The 12,926-nt window shown below is 37.3% G+C and overlaps 1 protein-coding gene across 2 annotated transcripts in view; it reads right to left on the reverse strand.

Moving 5' to 3' along the window:
* Window positions 1–12,926, reverse strand: part of LOC137860369 (vitellogenin-1-like) — a 42,765-nt gene that overhangs the window by 16,181 nt on the left and 13,658 nt on the right. For both annotated transcript variants that reach the window (XM_068690551.1, XM_068690552.1), the window contains 9 exons: window positions 11,213–11,430; window positions 11,030–11,127; window positions 6,677–6,801; window positions 6,490–6,591; window positions 6,283–6,402; window positions 5,815–6,004; window positions 5,633–5,726; window positions 5,331–5,516; window positions 143–287 (listed from right to left, as the gene is read on the reverse strand). In XM_068690551.1, the coding sequence (XP_068546652.1) occupies window positions 143–287; window positions 5,331–5,516; window positions 5,633–5,726; window positions 5,815–6,004; window positions 6,283–6,402; window positions 6,490–6,591; window positions 6,677–6,801; window positions 11,030–11,127; window positions 11,213–11,430 (1,278 nt within the window). The remainder of the gene's footprint in view (window positions 1–142; window positions 288–5,330; window positions 5,517–5,632; window positions 5,727–5,814; window positions 6,005–6,282; window positions 6,403–6,489; window positions 6,592–6,676; window positions 6,802–11,029; window positions 11,128–11,212; window positions 11,431–12,926) is intronic.

The following is a 12,926-nucleotide window of genomic DNA, read 5'->3' on the forward strand; positions in this document are numbered from 1 at the left end:
GGTGAGTCATACATTTTCCTATGGAGAAAAGAAATGGTCTCCCACTGATAAAAAGCCAAAAAAAAAAAAAAAAAAAAGAAAAAAAAGAAGAATAGACACTACACACATATATATAGCTATATATACATATAACTACAGTTACCCTGATGTTATCAGTCTCGCCTGATGCAGAATCTGAATCAAAGGACATCTTCATTATGTCAGGCACTGCTTCAGGTCGAAGAACTGGAGTCATCTTACTAGCAGCCAAATCTTCAATATTTCGTGTAACAGCAAATGTCTTAGACCTGCAGAATAAACATTAAAGGGAACCTGTATTGATAAAGCACTGCTGAAGAAAAATACTGAAAAATGCCTTATAGCACATACTCAGCAACAAGTATCTTACCTGGCAAATTGCTTTACAGATATTTAGAGCATCTTTCCTGCTAGTTGTATTTTCTAGAATGGCTAAGAGTGAATAAAGACATGGACCAATCTTGGGCCAGATATCTCACAGTTAGGCTTTTGCAATCAAGTGTTGAGTTTAAAAAAACTGTACTTGGTGGGATCTCCCTATACCTAATGGCTTAAAGAACAACCCACTTAGAAGCTGGACTGTGGACTATGCTATTAAATTTTTGAGACTCCTATTTTGAGTTTTTTTTTTCTTTTAAAATTTTAAACTTCTGTGTATTCACTGCTAAACTTGTTTCTCATTTCCTTTAATATTATAGTTGGAAAAATACTGTCATAACTTCAAAAAATAACGTGAGGGACTGAGGAGCTACTGAATATTATTTCCTGTTTAACATTTTTAACCTCAACTTGTCAAATTAAGTGTCTCCAGCTTGATATAACTGCACTGGTACAGACCTGTGGCTTGGAAAGACATCACAGAGAGGATGTGTTGGAAGGTGAAGAGTGTACTTAGGTAAATGTGTTCAATACATTGATTACAATGTTGTGGCGTCTAAGAGTATTAGTAAGGATTCAAGACAAGTGATGGCTAGATATCCTGATGCCCTGGTTCCATAACCTACATTCTTCACAGTGCTGTGACAACCATGAGATTTGTTTTGGGTCACAGAAACATCTTGAATACTAAACATTTTTGACAGGTGAAAATCTATTTCCTTCAGCTAATAAAATTGTGCTAGCTCTACCTTATTAGCCATTTATCATAGCTAACATCCAGCTCAGAATTCCCCACATACTGTTTCTCACATATGAAGTTGATCTGCCTGCCCTGGGGCTTTTGTGGTCCATCAATGGCGGTGGCCTTTGTGACAGTAAATGGAAAGATGATCTGCAAAATGGTCTCTATTTTAATATGGTCCACACTGTACTAGCCTGAGCAATTCCAATCTAACCTATTTGAAAGATGAATTTGTATTCATTTGATAGTGCTCTCTTCCTCTTGAAGGCTCCTACTGTGCTGCGTGCACTGTAAAGCACACAATTGCACTTCATGTGGAACACCTCAATAAAACGTGTGTCACCTGTGGGCTTTGTTTTCTTTTCCATCTCTCTCTTTTTTTAGATAAGGACATGACAGCAACGCTCCACGCTGGGTGAGAGGAGAACCTTGAAGAATGGAATCTGAAATAAAATATTCTCCCTAACAAGCTGAGAGGATAAAAGAAAATACAAATCAACTTGCATTTCAGATGGCTCATCTGGGTAAAGGGACAAAAAGGGAAATGGCTTTTATTTTAATCCCATTCAATAATTCAAATGACCACTGAACTGCAGTCTGGGTCTCCAAGCAGAAAGCCCTGGGGTTTCTTTACCATTTTTATTTTTTTTTAGGCATTTTTTATGCCAATAGTCTACTTCTGCCACCTAATGAAAGTAGAGGATCGATTCCTCCCTGTTGAGCACAGAGAGCCAACAAATGTAGCTGCATCACAGGTGACACATGTCAATGTCTGCAGAATCACACGGCACAGTAAAAATAGGCTACAAGAGCCAGCTCTGGTGCTTTAACAAGAAAAACAGTCACAAAGAAGGCCTAAAGCTATGGTATGAAAGAATCTGTTCTCTCTGATCCCAACACAAGGGAGAAAAAAATAAAAGGGAGAGTTTCCAATATGTATTAGTGTATTTTTTTTTTTGGATGAGAGAAGAAGCTGTGCTTTAGTATAAGCCAAATTCACTGCAGGGGTAAGAGACAGCAATTCAGCTGTGTTAGGCCACTGATATTTCAGGGAGTGTGGCCTTAAACATGGGGACAGAAGATCTCAATGTCTGTTTAAAACAAAAACAACAACAAAAATCACTGAAAAACTATTTCTCCAGGTTTTAAAGCACAGCATGACATCATATCCAAAGAAATAAGAAGCAAGAGGCAATTTTCCAACCAGATCTTTAACTCTCTTTCTGCTGCGGTGAAATGAAAATGTTTGTCTTTCCTGCACATCATCCTTCTGACCTTGGAGCAAAGGTGTTACAAAAACAGAGGCTTGGGCTGCAAGCCATTTCTCTCCTCTATCCCCAAACATGCAGCATGGTGAGCTCATGCACTGCGTACACTGGGTCTTCTGCATTTTCCATTATATGTTGTATACATGTTGTGTACAGTGTTGTAATTTTGTAATTCAATCTTATAAATATGAAGCAATTTCTGCTTATCCTACAGTTAAAACAAGCAAAAAAGCCCCATGGTAAGAGCTCTATTCAAGATTATGTATATCCTTCAGTAGCCTGTCATTATGAATATGTGATATATTTGCAAAGTGTATTCTCTGGCAGCTCTTCATATTTATACTTTAATCACAGGGCTCTAATTTTTCCTTAGATTTATTTGATTTTTACTTCTTCCTGTAAATTTTGTTTAAAAGTATGGTTAAACAGCCATCTGTAATATACCAAATAATTATGCTAAAAGAACCTTAAAAATAACTATTATTCTTAATTAAATTTAACTTTGACAGAATTGAATTGAAACATATGCTATATATTCTCTTCATGGTATGATTAATTGTGCTCTGATTTTTGCTGTAAAGAAAGTTGAGTCCTTAGTGTACTTATTTGTCTTGGGAATACAATCTCTCTATCACCAAAGTTTTTGGGCTTTAATTTTTTTTTAATCGTTCACCTGAATTTCTTTTCCACTCCTGGATATTTATATAGATCCCACAACTGTGACTGGTTATAACCTGTACAGTATGTAGGATGTAACTGAACTAAACACTATTGAAGACTGTTTATATCCTGTGTTCGGGTGTGGGAGATGAAAACTAGAATAATTTTGCATCCTGACCAGCTTCAAGGTACTACTATAGATAGTAACTCACTGACCATCAAGACAAGTGCCTAATACTAAAACATTTCAAACAGCTTACAAACAGCTGAAAGACCAATAGTTTTCTAGAACCATTTCTTTAAAAGGAGCATTTAAAGTTAATATGGGGAAGTGTCAGAAAATTTCTAAAATATTGAATTCGATATTTTATATTTATTTATATTTTATGTTGAAATATTTGATTTTATATTGAATTCAATTAAATTCCTTATTTTTTGGTGGAGCTATGCAAAAGGAAGAGAAAGTCCATCTTAAACTAAGACTTTGGACAGAATGTATATACATCCTTCTTCTCTATATATCATTCCTGGTTGTTTCTCTTCATACCTTTAAGATTTTACTTTGTTTGTTCTTTGACCTCCTCAGTGATGTGGTTCAGCGTTACATTCTCTAGTTATTGCTTTCCCTTCACTTGTACTCATTGCAGTTTCATTGTTCTGTGTGATTTCCACCAACCATTTGTTTTGTAACAGTGAACAGGAATGCTTTTAGGAGAAAAATTGATGGTGCTAAAAGTTAGCTAGTGAGTATTAGCTTTCTCATATACTTGGCATTATGGAGCTACTTCCAGCTGACAACTTCACTTTATAAATGGGAATACTGCAGGGTCTAGAGGAGGGCTTGGGCTGGAACTGGTGGACTCCTTGTCTATGATCCCCTATGTTTGTTAGTGACTTGTTTTATATTTTCTGGCAATACATTTAACCCTTTTGTGGATGATTTGATTTCCCCTTAAGTCAAAGGAGGAAAATATTTTTTATTTTGGTTTGCCATAAGGATCTTTCTGCTTAAATTTGTAGCTCTCTGCCTGAGGCTCTAAACTCCATCACAGTGTCCAATATTCTTGTTCCAGTTCAGCATCCTTACTAAGTTCATTAATATCCGCTTTGTCCTTTCTGATGAGAACTAGTGAGATCAAGTGCCCGCTGTCCCTGGTGACCTTGGAAGTATACTGTCCTGATATTCACAAGAAACTGAACAAAACATTCACTCATGGTGCCACAGCAGTTTACACACAGCTAACAGACTCTCTGTGAATTGCTGAAACTCTCCCTCCTCTGTGTGGAGAACCTGATTACAATCATGATTGACGGAGCTGAGGAATCATAGCAGGGAGGAGGATGTGATGTCAAATACCTAATAGGCGGTTCTGTGACCATTGAAGAGCAAGGGAGAATAATGATTAGCTTCTGTGGTGGCTAAACTGAAGAGACCTGCAGAGCTTCTCTGGGCCAGCAGCCATGAATGCTAATTGCAGATGGATCAAGCAACTGAGCTCTTTTGTTATGGCTGTATTCTTAGAGCAGAAACTTATTAACATTTCTGCAGCTTGTATAATAGCTGATTTCTGTTGTCAGTGATGCTTTTTTCTTTGTTATGAATTTTCAGCTTGTCTTTCTCACTGTTTTTTTTTGTGTGTGTGTATGAAGGTTTTTTAAGCTTTGGTCTACTGCTTTGATTCCTTGGACATACTCGTTCTGTTTCATCCCTCTCTTCATACTTGTATTTCCATCTGTTTTCATTTGTTTGGCATCTGGCTACAACAGTTTTCCATAGTGTATTGTAATTGCATACACTGATAATAAATCAAGTAGACCTAACAGGCAAGAAAACCAAATGGCAGCTACAGGGTAACAAGGGTTAAAAACACAAGAAACACCAAGTCCTCTGCACTTCCAGTCACCAAATGCAAATATGTATGGGTTATCTGTTACAACTGATAGAATCCAGGTGGCTTATATTTTACCTAGTGTCTTCAACCCAAATATATATATTGGGATAGAAATTTTATGCCTTCTGAGTTACAAATATTTTATGAATCTCAAAAACTGAGAAATGGTAATTTTCAGGTCAAGACCAGAGAAAGTAAAACATATTTTCAAGCAAATCTTTTTTACATGTCCTTTCATTTAAATTCAATAAACTACACTGATCACTCCAGTTATTCAAGCTGTTAGTCAAAGGCAAGATCCCTAAGCCAATGTTCCATTTAATTTGGAAACACTCTACAAGGCTACAAAGAAAGATAAGTGCTATGACATACCTTACAGTAAATAGGTTAGTCTCTTCTTTACATGGAGGAATTTCAGCTTTGATACTTTTTTCCTTCATCTGGACAGTGGCAATAACATTCACAGGTACATGAGCATTAATTTTGGTGTGTGCTTCCAACCCTGCCTGGATCATGTTTGTGTTGATCCCAATTACAAAGGTCATATCCTTAGCCATGCTGAAAAGTTAGAACGAGACGGTAAAATTATGTACATACAGCAAACAGCTGTTGAATTTTTTTGTGGCCTCTGTCACTTGGAAATATGATTCTTTCAATTTATGAAAAATATTTACCTTAGACTCATTTTGGATCGCAGCCTAATGTTGGCTTGCAGTAACTCAGTCAATCTGAAATCAGACCTTGGAGAAGGTGTAATCTGTGCTTGAACTGTTAGAAAGAAAGTAAACAAAGTGTTTAAAATCCCTCCATAACCTGATAACCATGTTTGTGTTGCTCAGGTATTGAAATACTTTACCATTTCCCGCCACCTTTGTGACAGAAGAGTAATAGAAGCTGGTCTCCATTGGGAACCCAACACAGGTAGGCACGATATGACGGATCTCAGAGGACAGTAAAGCCTTGGTCCACTGCCTCCCTATGCCACTTTGAAGGTTACTGATTAATCTCTTTATTGAAGGGATTTTTTCATCAGGTCCATACCATGCCTGCAATTACAGAGTTCAACTTGTCTAAATAAGCTGAGCTTGAATATCATGATCTGTGTCATTAACTGCGCCTCAGGGGAAGGTCTGCCAGCAACGATTATAGCTAATCCTGATCAAAGTTTGAATTTATTTACCTTAACACTAAAGACAAAAAAATCTCTTGAACTGAGAATTTAAAAAAGGGGGGGGGGGGGGGGGGGGAGAAGGAAATGTGTGGAAGAAATAGTGTTTTAAAGCTTTTGGTGCTTATCTATCTGGTGGTGTTTTTGAAATGATACCTGCAATGCATTTTGGATGGTGTTTTTATCAAGTCCACCAAAAAACAACTCTTGGCCAAATATCTTCAAGTAGCCTGAAGCAAAAGGTTTGTCACTCGGGAGTGCCTTCCAGTCTGAGAGCTGCATGAGAAGAGGAAGAAAGTCTGACTCTTTGTAACATTTGGCAAACCAGTCCCTGACAGATTTTCCTTTTTCCTGATAATTTACCGTTTTCAGGATTTCCCTGAAGTCATAGTCAGTCTCCCAGTCCCTGTCAGGAGAGTAACCTTTAGCAAACACCTCCTGCAGTCCTTCAACTGTTATTCCCACCTGTGGGATGAAGCAAAATGTAAATGGCAATTGGATGATGGTCCTGTGAAGGTATGAGGTGCAAACTGCTGGTAGACTCAATTACCTCAAAGGGATCAGCAACTCTCCCAAGGAAATGTGTCCGCAGGTGGGATATTGCTGTTGTTGGAATTAAGCTGCCTGCATTATTCAGTACCAAATATTTAGCTGCCAGTCCACTCATAAGGAACTCTGAAGAGAAATAGGTAGTAAAACACAGCCCAGTTAGTGATACAGCATGGTATGAGAAAGGCCAGAAAACTCAGCTATAAACCTGATGTTATAAAACAGTCACAAACAGAATATTCTGCATTCTTGAACTGTTAAAGGGCAAAATTACAAGTCCCCTGCTCATTGCATGGTGGATATGTTATTTTTCCAATTGCTTCTGCTATATCCTTTACATCCAGTCAGATTCTATAATGCCAGCTTATGAAATGCTTTTACAAGACATCATTTAGGGCAACTTGACAAAGGGGATCAGAAATGAGAACAGATTTCCCATCCTTTGCTAATAGTTTAAGAAAAAGGGATAGAGATGGCCGGTAAGGACAGATGGTGAGGTGTAGATTTGTTTCCCAGATGACTCAGAGGCAATTTAACACACCTCGTTCCAAATGTTGTAGCTCTTTACATAAAATGAACTAATTGTTAAATAATTGTTAACTATTGGGTAAACTTCAAACAAACATATTTTTTGTCTATTTATCTTTAGATTTATCATCTACAATGTTCTTAAGTACAGATAATCAGTGCAGAACACAGTTATATGTTCTTCCTGATCTTGGCACAGCTTTATTCAGTCCTGTTTTCTGAATTAAATTAATCCCAAGGCTTTTCTAAATTTCCTTAAGTTTCAAAATGAACTAGGGTAGCACAATATGTAGGCATCCCTGTTGTGCTTCCTTTTTTCCAACCCTCCTTCCTTTTCTAATACTATATAGAGGACAAGAAAATATTTATGAGTCCCTATGTTTAATTTCTGCTATCCTTGTGTTAGACATAGGCACCATATACTGATTAAATAGACCCTAGAATTCTAACAAGACCAGAAATCAGCATTGGAAATCCAGGATAAATGCAGAGCCCTAGAAAATGCAGACCAATAATTTCAATACCTGTGCAGAAATTACTGATGTATTAAGGAAATATATTTTCAAGTGTTTTCTAGAATCATAGAGTATCCTGAGTTGGAAGGAACCCACAAGGATCACTGAGTCCAAATCCTGGATTTGTAATGAAAAGGAGTGAGACTTTGTCCTCTTTCTAGAAAAGGAGTGATTAAATTCTCATAAATTATTTAGCCATAATTTCAAGACTAGATTACTGCTTGGCTCACAAATGTTGATGTTTACAAATATTCAGGCCTGTGTGATTTCTCTAGTGCCATTCTCTGTGTTTCAGACAAAATCTCACTAGTATGCTAACACCTTGTCATTCTCTTGAATTTGTGCATGCTGACAGAGGCCTGAATGATCCTTGGCCCTAGCTCACTACGTTTAGTATCTTACGCTAAGTTTAGTAACAGATTACAGAGACTAAGTTTGATTTCTAATTTCTCAGGACAGATTTTCCAACTTTCCAGGTACTTGAGAAACAATCTGTTGGAAAGACAATCCACTTAGCCTGCAAAATCTGTATGAACTGACCTTTCACTAGGTCACCTTCACTCTCCTTCTGCATGAAGCTCCTGCGTTACCCAATGTGCTTCGCACTATCTGCCTACAAAATATGCTGTTCAGTAACAGCTCCTGTGATCAAAATAAAAACATTTATGCTATCCCATAAGAGGCATTTTCCCATGGCAGAGGAATCATTGGAGAACCTTCAGCAGGCAGCCAGGGAAAGACCAAAAAAAACACCAAAAAAACAAACAAACAAACAAACAAACAAAACACCTCACCACCTCACATTTATCTCACATTTATTTTCCAATAGAAAATAAAAAACAAAATGGTATCACACTGGGACATTACTATAAACTGACTTTAGATCTGTAAATAAGAAGACTAGATTTTCTCTGAATGACTTTAGCCAGAGCAGTCTTATTGATACTTCATAAGAAATGTTGCTCGTAAATGAGTAAAAGATTAAACAAAATTCATCAACTTAAAGATAGTATTTTTTTTCCATACCTTAGGCATTATGTATCTCTAATGCTCTAAGAAAATATTTACCAATGAAGAATCCTACTAACTCAGTGAGATGATGCACCATGGCCACTTCCCTGTGAGAGTGTGATGACACCTGCATATATCTGACTAAATATTTTACCTCAAGGAAGAGGGAAAGGAAAATCACTAATCAAATAACGCAATCTTTAATCCCTGGATATTTAATGGATATTAGTAAGCATATTTCATTATATAAATATGTAGAAAACCTGTACATACTGAGAGTCAGATTCTGTTAGTTCCCATATTAAGCGGTACCTGGGTCATTCATTTGATTTCAGTGGCAGCGTGCAGAACATGAAGCACTATTTGTGGTGGCCATGTGTGACAGATTCCAGATTAGAGGTATATTCAACTGACATTAGTACCCATCATTAAAAATTCAGCACCTAGCACCACAAAGAACTGTGATGCTGAGGGCACATTTTTGTTTTTAGCAAGAAAATAGGTACTGCATTACTGCTGTCACTATGGTAACTCTTCTAGAAGGAACTCACTGAAACATTTCACCCATGGCTAGTGGTGACAAATCAAATCAGAAAACTGGAGGATGGAGCCTCCTCCCACACCAGTGCAATTGAGGATTGACTTCACTTAGCTGACTGAATTATACAAGTCTAAGAATTAAATAAGTGAGAAAAGGAATACGTGTTCCTTAGTCTTCAGGATAAGAAGTTTAAATTTCACATCTGCATTGTAAACAAATTTGTGACACTGGCATTCACCAAGAATTAACAGCAATTCAATTCACTATCTGCTGCATTTGAGGCTACAGCCAGAACAAAATAATCATTTCACATAGCCCTCTGCCAACTGCCCTCCTGTGTACTGCACCCTTCTTTTTCACTGTGCAAAAATACAGGCAACTTCATTTTTAAAGCAAAAGTAAGGAGAAAATGAGTACCTAAAAACTGAAACACATATCTGTTTATTTCTGGAAAATGTATCTCTCTATGAATGCATTTTAAATGGTACAAAAGTTCACACAGCGTGTATTATCTACACACTGTAGATATTATTACTGTATTTCTTTGGGCACTCTCTGCCTCCATCTCTGAGGAAGCAAGCATGTGGTATTGTGGTTGCTGTGGTATGTATTATACTCAGTTTCATTATAGACTGGACTAAATGGTCATATAAAAACCATGAAACAGGGGAAGGGAAACAATAAGATCTACAAAAGTCTTCCAAAACCCCCTCCCGTCCCAAAAAGAAGGCAAAAGTACTTGCACACTTAGCACTGAAGTTTTTAGATGTTTGAGTCTTTTTCTATTGATGACTTTGAAAAGAGTCTTTATATATACCAATGAATAACAAAAGTGCTAAAAACATCTAAGTCCTTCTTTAGATAAACAGCATGTGTAAGGAGACTGTAGATATCATCTCTCCAGTCTGCCAGCTACATATGCCAAATCACTGAGGCTGTCATGGTCATTTACATAGGAGAGTTGCTTAAAAAATCCCTACTGGGAAGAGTAACAGAAATTGAAAATGGAAATAGGTACAATTTGGCCCAGAAAGAGATGTCCTCTGATCTGGTCCTCTCCCCCCTAACTGCCAATGCTCTTGATTTTTCTAGGTGACTTCCATTGATGTAACTGGTGTGATTCCAGATCATGCTCATTCCAGTAAAGAATCTTGGAAAGAGGGTGCAAGAAAAATCTTTAGACAACATGCTTGAGTTAGCTACTCATAGGTGCAATGACTTGTTACATCTGCCCATTTTTGCTGTTTCACTGGGCACTACTATTGGGGTGAAGGGAATTTAGCATCATATTTGAATTCAGAAAGAGTTGTACATGTTCAGCACCAGTAGAAATTAATCCACTTCAGCAGTAATTTAGGTCCCTTCTGTTTGTTTGGTGCTGAACAATGGTATGAAATTGTTAAGCACCACTGAGACTATGGCATTTGATACAGAAACATGTGCCTCACTGGCTAATGAAAACAGAGGGTTAGAGCCCCATAAGCTCTCTGGTAATTTAATGCTGGCAGTGTGCAGTGCAAAATACAGAAGGACCTAAATACTCTCAAAATGGAGAGCCTGAGATTTATTTATTTATTTATTTCCACTGAATGTAGGAGAATATGGAGCAACAATATGCAGCTAGCCACCTGGCTAGTGCAATTAAACTCTCATACTTTATTGTTATACTTCAACCTGCATATATTTCCCTAAAAAATCTTCAGGATGATTACTATGCGGCAGGGATGGGGGGGGGTGGGGGGGGGGTAACATATCTTACCTTTAAACATACTGAAGCGGAAAACCTTGCTGAACTGATATCCGGATCTGTCAAATTTGGGACTTAGTACTCTGACAGCCATTCTGCAGGCAGAAGCCCTGAAAAAAATCAGTGAGCACATTAACACCTCAATTTGTCTGAAACAAGTTCTTCATCTAGAGAAATGAGGCAGATTTTCCTTACATCACTTGAAGATCCGGAGCTGTGCTTCTACCCAGGGCCCTCAGGTGAGAGTAGATGAAACTTGCCACTTGCATGCTAGGTTCCTTCAGCACAGCATCAGCTAATGTCATCAGGATTGGAAGACCTGGCTTGGTTTCAAGCAAAACCACTGCAGCTAACATTCGAACCCGAGGATGAATTCTGTGATTCAGGAAAATCTCAAGGGTGATAGCCTGGACCTGAAAATAATTAATACTTTCAGATTTACTCTATATTTGAAGAGTTTTCTAGTAACCATTCATCATCAATGAATCAACTCTTCATCAGTAGTGCAGTAAAAATTTGTATTGTTTAATTTGTAATTATTATGGTAACAATATTCCTGGTTTCAGAGTTTGAGGGCAGGAAGGGGCATTATGGTGATGTATTCTGATTCCTACACAATCAAAGCCATAGAACTTCACTGGATAAGCATTACATCAAATCTATTGTCCCTTGTTAAGCACTAGCAAATTATATCTTCAGCATAACCAAGATGAAAAGTAAGTAAAAGAGACTTCAAGAACCCACCACATATCTAAGATGTGATTTCAGTGATCACTGATCCCTGCACATAAAGGTATACTTTATTTCTAACCATTTCTCCTGGGGCTCTTTCTACCGGAATAAAAAACAGTTTACTATCAATAATCTCTATGCCATTTAGGCAATTTAAAATTGTAAGCTTATGCAACAAATGTAATTTTCACAGTACTACTCGTGACTGATGTGTTTATTGTGTACTATATTTAGTATCAAGACTAATTTTGTACTGGAACCATACACTTGCACGAGCTGCACTGAAGTGTTTGACCTCAACACCAAACAGGATGGAGATGGTGTAACACCATCTGACCATCCCTGTGTGAAGTCCTTTCTGACTGGGACAGTGCATATACATGCTCTCTTCTGAAATATCTGATTGAGAAAACTTCAACAAACTTTGCAAACACCCTGAATGACGTCATTAACTTGACTATATTGATTATCAGATACCAAGTGTGAAAAGGATGCAATAACTTCCTTCTAAATGTTACTAACTTTTCAAATTACTACTTTTTCAAATTAAAGAATAAAAATGACAGGCCATGTGTTAAGTCTGTTTAATGCAAATATGGGTGTGTAGCTGGTTGTAAACAAGGGATTAAACTGGTTTTGAACAATGCAAAATCCAGTCATAGTCATTAACCTGTTACAGATCAATTTTCTCTAAAGTAAATGCATATAAAATAGTACTAAACAGCAGTCTGGGTCACTTGTGGAAAACTGGGCCAAAGGGCAAGCAGACATACAGCATTGTTTCCAAACACCAAATCAGCTTTTTCCTTCCCTTGCAAATAACCTAATTCCTACCCTTGCTAGTCTCTCCATCCCCCCACCCCATTTTCCCTGTCTAGCTCCTGCTCCTACATCTAGTAAATGGTTTCTTTATTCTTTTGCTTAAAAGCAAACCCTGGCACACTATTGTCTGTGGATCAATATGTGTACTCAAACTGGGAGTCATATGCAAAAAAATAATAGTAGAATGGAAAAAATGATACAGATTAGTAGGAGAATAGTTAATGAAAGCCTTTTATTTTACTTTTTATGTTAAGAATAGTCTTATATAAAACAAACAGAAAAATTCAGTATCAAGAGAAAAAGCTTGAAAATGTAAGGTTTCCTTTTAGAAGTGGATTGCTTTAAGGTGAAAATG

Source organism: Anas acuta, chromosome 8 (genome assembly GCF_963932015.1).
Source record: "Anas acuta chromosome 8, bAnaAcu1.1, whole genome shotgun sequence".
In the NCBI taxonomy this organism is placed as follows: Eukaryota; Metazoa; Chordata; class Aves; order Anseriformes; family Anatidae; genus Anas; species Anas acuta.